Here is a 6646-nt window from a genome sequence, read left to right on the forward strand (position 1 = left end):
CTGGTGTTTATTTCTTTTACTTAAATAATCAAAGAAAAAAAATGTTTGGGTTTTCCCTATTTATACAGCATTCTTCCTTCCACATGGCACAGACTCCTCTAGGAACCCTACGTTGTTGTTCCATACAAAAGACACACATTTTTATGAACCTCTCTCTCCCCAGGACCTCTGGTCTTTAGATTTCAACCAGATGTTTTCCTAGAACTTGTCCACACTAGATCTTTGCAAGAGAAAAGTACAGAGAACTAATACAAATAGCTCTCTGTCCTCTCTGTCGGTAGATGTGCACATGCAGAAGCAAGGTACAAAGGCAAGATGGTTTTCAGTGTGAATGTGGTAGTGCAGGTGTCTGATGTCTGTGGCAGTTGTCTTTAGAGCATAATGGGAGGGTTAACTTTCATGTGATTTACAGCTCTTCCCTGACCCCCTTCCCGTCCATTGCCCCTGAAGGACCTTGTACCACACTGGCTTCGTGAGGGAACAACCAAGAATTGTGGATGGGAAATGAAACCTTGTTGTTGTTGGCCTGTCGTTATTGAGCTTGGTTTTAGAAAACAAACACCCACCCCCCCCACCCCCGAAACAAAGAACCTGATCTAAGAAAAACTGTTGATCAGTTGTTTTGCTGTTTCTTTTTGTTTGAGAAAAGAGGAAATGGATTGCATTTAGAAGGTTGAATTTAGAAGCCTTGTAACTAGCTAGCAAAGGGATTTGAAACTTCTTTTTGTGTACTTGGGAACTGGGTGGACACTGTCTTCTTTAGAAGGGTCAGTAATACATGTTTTATCAACACTAATTGTAGAGAGTCTTTCCAGCTCTTAGGGAATTTGGGGGTTTGGGAAGTTGAGAAGAATGGGAAAGGGGAGGAAACAATGCAGTGTCTTTTTCTGTTGAGCCTACTTCCTTCCTTCACAGTGAGTGTTTAATGCCCGACTACAGTCTGTCCTATCTTTGTACCAGTCTTTTAAATAGGCACTTCTCACTTTTGAACTCACAAAGAGAACATCTTTCTTGTTCTATGCTACTTTTTGAGTTATCAGCAATAGAACCACCACTGTGGAGTGGCATTTGCAGTGGGAATATTTGTCTTTTCCTCATTTTAGATAAAATTCCTCAATCACATATGTGTTAATTTGGGATGTAGTGAGCTGCCTTCTGATAATAAATAGTCAAAGGTTAAGTCCCTCCTTAAAACCTACTATGCTTGCCAGAAGCTAGCCAGCTGTACTTCAGATTAATGGTAATTTGTCCATCGTTTCAGCAAAGAAGAGAATTGGTAAAGCAGGAAAATATAGTTTGTGTTAGCGTCTATTGATTTGTGACTATATAGTGGTTTCGTATTGTTTTGAGGAAATCATTAGAAGTGGTCTCAGATCAGCCAGGCCTTATCTAGGAGTTTAAATGACACTTGCAGTTGAACATGGTCAATCTTCATTTTTCTATTTACATTGGCTGGTCATCTTTGGTTGTCAGTGTTTTTTTTTTTTTTTTTTTTTCTTTTTAAGTACATTAATGAAGTTTACCATGAGAATAAAGACAAATGTCAGGATCATACACTTTTTTTTTTTTAAAAGAAGACCAAAGTTAAGCAACATAAGAGCAATAACATATATTATGAAAGCAGATTAAATAAAGTAAATGAGGAAAATCTGTAAATTATGACTAAATTGTTATTCGTGTAAATATCATTAAAATAGTCTATTGAGAACTACCACTAATTTCTTAAATGTTTCTTTGAAAGTGAATGTAAATTGCCAAGAATCAATTGTATATTCTTTATATGAGGTTTTAAGAAGTTAGTTACCTGTAAGTAAACAGATCCTATTTAGCATAAACCACAATCACATGCACACACACACATGCATGCACACACACACATGCATGCACACACACACAAGATGCATTTGTGAGTTCTCATGGTGGCAATACTTCAGATGTGTTATTTTTGTTTGTTTATTTGTTTTGTTTCCAGGAAGGAGTGATTAAATATATTAACTTCACTTTTTCAGTAAATTATACCCAAAATCATTGATGTGAGTTTTCAGCCTTGGATCAATGATGTTAGTAAATGGAAAATTCAAAACTTGGATATTTTAAACATGCTTATTACATGTGAATAGCTATATTTAAGGCAAACCACCATAGTTAAATTGAGAATAGATATTGAAAAACAAGTAGGTTTAATGAACTTCTTTGTTCTTATTCTTTGTGTTAGATATGGTGTTTTGAACAAAAGTGGCACAGTCTCTTACCTTTTGTTACCACTCACCTTTTGATTCTATTTACTCTGGTATCAGGGTTTGTTAGCTTTAGGAAATAAAACACCCTGCTGAGTGTGTGTGTGTGTGTGTGTGTGTGTGTGTGTGTGTGTGTGTGTGTGTTTGCACATGAGCATGAAGCATCTAGACTATGCTTCCTTATATTTGAAAGAGGATCTCTTTTCTTTCAGTGTTATTTTCTAAAACCATTAGATTTACCTTTATCAACATCGTTTTGAGTTGAGTGAAATATTTGTGTCTTTAATAGAAAAAAATCAATAAAGTGGCCTTGGTGCTCTGAAAGTAAACTTTCCTAAATAAGATATGAGTGGTAGAGCTCCCTTCTTATGACCCCTGAGAATTGTAGTGTTGGAAACGATCTTAGGAAGCATATAATCTGATCTTTGTTTTTTTGTTTTCTTATTTTAGATTTGTCTTTATAAATTCATGTATTTAAAGATATTTAACACAGGACTTAATTCTTTTGGGTCTTATCCTTAGTACTGTTAATAAGAACTAGAGTCCCCTGGGATAAGAAGTGTTTATAATTTTTTTTTTTTTTTGGAATTTTTTTTAAAACTTCTTCATGCTAAATTGATAAATGTAGCACTTTAACATTATGTGGAGAGATTTAATTCTTTGCTACCCCTAACAATGTTAGAATGGTATAAATTTCCTTTTTTACATATTAAATTTTGGGGGATTAATATCCTGGTGAATGCCCTAAGAAGATGCCAGTGACGTATCCTGTTCTGTCACTGTGACCATCGGTAATTTTTACCCCCTTTCATTGTTGCTGTCTTCATATTTTAAGAGTTAGAAATGTTTATAGAGGTATTTCCCAGTAATAGCCAAAATATGGAAACTACTCACTAGAATTAAGAAATAAATGGTGGTATATCACACATTGGTATACTATACATGAATGAGAATTACTCCTTTTAGAACAAATTCCTTTTAGAACAAATTAAAGTTGCCTCAACAACATGGATCAAGCTCAGAAGCATATTGTTGCATGAAAGATGCTGGATGTAAAAAGTATCTCTCATGGTTCCAAACTGGACATTACTAATCCAAGCCTTTAGACTTTAGGATCTTGGTTTCCTGGGGCAGAGAGGACTAGAAGGAGACTGAGGGGTTTCCGGGGATCTGGTGTGTGATTTTGTGCTTTGAGTCTCAATTATGTGAGTGTTTTTACTTTGTAGATATTCATAGTTTGTGTGCCTCTTCATATATGTTATACTTCAATAGAAAGTATTCACTGAAAAAGTCAAGAGCTTCTATGAAATGAAAAGTAATGTATCTATTGTATGTTTAGTTGGAGATGAAGGACAAAAAACCAGGAAGAACAAACAGGAAGCATTTCCAACTCTGGAGACTGTGTTCACAAAACTTCAGCTCCTTTCATATTTTGATCAGCATCAAGTGACATCTCAGGTAGCCATTTAAAACTGTGTATTGTGCATTTGGGGTTATTCATTTGCACTGCGTAACAATTTCTTTCATGCAGTATATACTTTTGGCTTTGTTTGGTTTTATGAATACGTTTTTTAAAAAATACTTAGTTTTGAGAGAGATAGTACAAGCTGGGGGGAGTGCCAGAAAGAGGGGTGGGCCACAGAGGATCCAAAGAAGGCTCTGTGTTGCCAGCCAAGAGATCATGACCTGAGCCAAAGTCAGATGCTTAATGGGCTTAGCCACCCATGCGCCCCTATAAATGTGCTTTTTAAACGTATTCACAATCATCTCAAACTCTTAAGTAGTTCAGTTTTAAGTGTCAGGTTGCCCTTTTCAGAGAAATTTATTTTTTTCACAAATATTTTTACTTTATAATAATAATAACCAACACTATGTCAAATAATCCCTAATGCAATACTTAATACATTTTGGCCCTACATTACTATTGATAAGGGAGAAATCTGTTAATGAGTGAAATAAAATACTACTTAGAAGAAACCAGATCTGTGTTGTTTTACAAATCCATTGATTTCAAATAAATGTTATCTGGAAATTAATTAGCATTTGTAGCAGTTTTACCATTAGGATAGTTAGGTCAAAATCTTAATGACAACTTGCCTTGTATCTTCAAAATACAGTTGGAAGGAAGTTGTTTGATTTTTATATTGGTTTGATTGATTGTTTGATTTTTATATTGATTTGGTTTCTGTGGAAATATGTTTTAAATTTTAAGAGCAATATATAAATTCAAATTTCATAAAAAATTAAAATAATTTTAAGTACTGCTTTTCTAATTATTTTCACATTTTTGTTGTCCAGATCTCCAATAATGTGCTGGAACAAATCACAAGCTTCGCTTCAGGAACATCCTATCATCTCCCTTTGGCTCACCATATTCAACTCATCTTTGATCTTATGGAGCCAGCGCTGAACATCAATGGACTAATTGACTTCGCAATACAGGTGTCAGAGAGACCCTGCTTCTCTGATTTTTAGGAAAGCAAACCTGCTAGACATCGTACAACTTAAATTGAGCGGACCACTGTATTTTTGAATAATTGAGACCTTCTCAATCAACAGTATTCAACTAGCGTTTTAATGGCAGCCCATAATTTTCAATTAAATAATTATAATTGGGGCTAAAATATATAATAGTCATTTAAAAATGTGAGGGGTTTTGAGGATTGATTTTTGTCTTTTGCTTAAGAAAAGGTAAAATTTACCATTTATTGTAGGGTATATTTTAGGTTAAGAACAAAAATAAAACCGTATAATTTGATTTGTCACATTCCATTTTTTTTAAGGGATTAACATTTGTTTTGTGTTTTTGTTTGTTTATTTCTTTTGAGAGAGAGAGAGAGAGAGAGAGAGAGAGAGGGAGGGAGGGAGGGAGGGAGGGAGGGAATCCCAAGAAGGCTCCTTGCTGACAGCTCAGAGCTGGACTTTGCACTCAATCTAGTGAACCTGAGATCATGACCTTGGCTGAAATCAAGAGTCAGATGCTTAACCGACTGAACCACCCAGGTGCTCGTGTCCCATTAGATTTCTTATACACATACTTGAGTTCATTTATTATGTTATTAGTGAGTAGAATTTAAACTTGTTTTCTATTGCTTATTGGAGGTGTTAGTTTGTTTATAACAAGAAAATAATGATAAATAACATCTGTTTTCTTAAAAAGAAGGGAAAAGAGAAGAAAAAGTGAGAAGTAGGGAAATCATCTGGTCTAGAACTTGGGGCTTCCCTCAAGTTTTGGTAGATATTTCAATGTTGGATACTTCCTGACTGTATATACCATGATGTCTAGACAAAAGAAAAACTGTAGAATTTGGCAAGGGATTAAACATAAAAAAGTTTAATTCTAGGGGGCTTGTTTTCTCACACTGTAGTTATATGGCATATGGTCCGGGGACACGATAATGGGTGAGATAAGATGGTGTTAGAATAACTCAATATATTCATGGCTTGTGAAGATAAATGTTTTTCCTATCATTTTGGCACGTACATTTTTATTCACTCTTTTCTTCCATTGTAGCTGCTAAATGAACTGAGTGTTGTGGAAGCCGAACTGCTCCTGAAATCCTCCAGCCTGGCAGGAAGTTACACGACGGGACTGTGTGTGTGCATTGTGGCTGTTCTCAGGCGGTACCATAGTTGTCTGATCCTGAATCCTGATCAGACAGCCCAGGTGTTTGAAGGGTTGGTATACTAAATATCATTATTTTTTTCAAATTAAATTAATGTTTTCCATGTATAATTGGTGATGAGATATTACAGTGATTTTAAGAGGAAAAATAGTACAGGTGCTGGTTTCAGTTTAAAAGATAGAGTTAAAGACTACTTTTGCCAGAAAATGTTTATCTGAGAAGGAGATGTAAACATGAAAGATAATGTTCTCTTAGTAGTGTATGAGTCTTTCCTGCCTTCCTTTCCTGCCCGTACTTTGTACAAGTATAAACCAGTTATTCAGAGCACTGCATCATTTGCTACCCTGAACCATGGCCTATTACAAATGATGAATACGTGCCAGCTGCTTTGCTGATGTCATTTCAGTTTATATTCGAGACCAAATAAGCTTTGCATGCGTTCTTACCTTAGAGATTTGCTTCTTGAGTTTTATTTCTTTTGTAAACTAAAAACATCTTGACAAAAGTTAATCTAGAACAAATGACTTCCTTGTTTTGTAGTTTGTTTTTCGTTTGTGTGAAGTGTAGGCTAAAGTTTTCTTCACTGCTGTTAATGATGTTGAACTGTGTCCTCACATCCCCCATTCCAATCTGAGGTTACAGGAATGAGAGAAACATAAAGAACTGTCCTCGGGGCGCCTGGGTGGCGCAGTCGGTTAAGTGTCTGACTTCAGCCAGGTCACGATCTCGCGGTCCGTGAGTTCGAGCCCCGCGTCAGGCTCTGAGCCATCAGCCCAGAGCCTG

General features: G+C 35.8%; 2 protein-coding genes across 11 annotated transcripts in view; one reads left to right on the forward strand and one right to left on the reverse strand.

Annotated features, from left to right (window-relative positions):
* MED12L (mediator complex subunit 12L) overlaps nucleotides 1-6646 on the forward strand; it is a 341839-nt gene that overhangs the window by 261245 nt on the left and 73948 nt on the right. For all 7 annotated transcript variants that reach the window (XM_040480492.1, XM_040480491.1, XM_040480494.1 and 4 more), the window contains 3 exons: nucleotides 3577-3695; nucleotides 4536-4679; nucleotides 5752-5915. In XM_040480492.1, the coding sequence (XP_040336426.1) occupies nucleotides 3577-3695; nucleotides 4536-4679; nucleotides 5752-5915 (427 nt within the window). The remainder of the gene's footprint in view (nucleotides 1-3576; nucleotides 3696-4535; nucleotides 4680-5751; nucleotides 5916-6646) is intronic.
* The window catches only part of P2RY12 (purinergic receptor P2Y12), a 46617-nt gene that overhangs the window by 13990 nt on the left and 25981 nt on the right, over nucleotides 1-6646 (reverse strand). The window lies entirely within an intron of this gene.

The sequence above is a fragment of the Herpailurus yagouaroundi genome, unplaced genomic scaffold, assembly GCF_014898765.1.
Source record: "Herpailurus yagouaroundi ecotype Mexico unplaced genomic scaffold, PumYag 159, whole genome shotgun sequence".
NCBI lineage: Eukaryota > Metazoa > Chordata > Mammalia > Carnivora > Felidae > Herpailurus > Herpailurus yagouaroundi.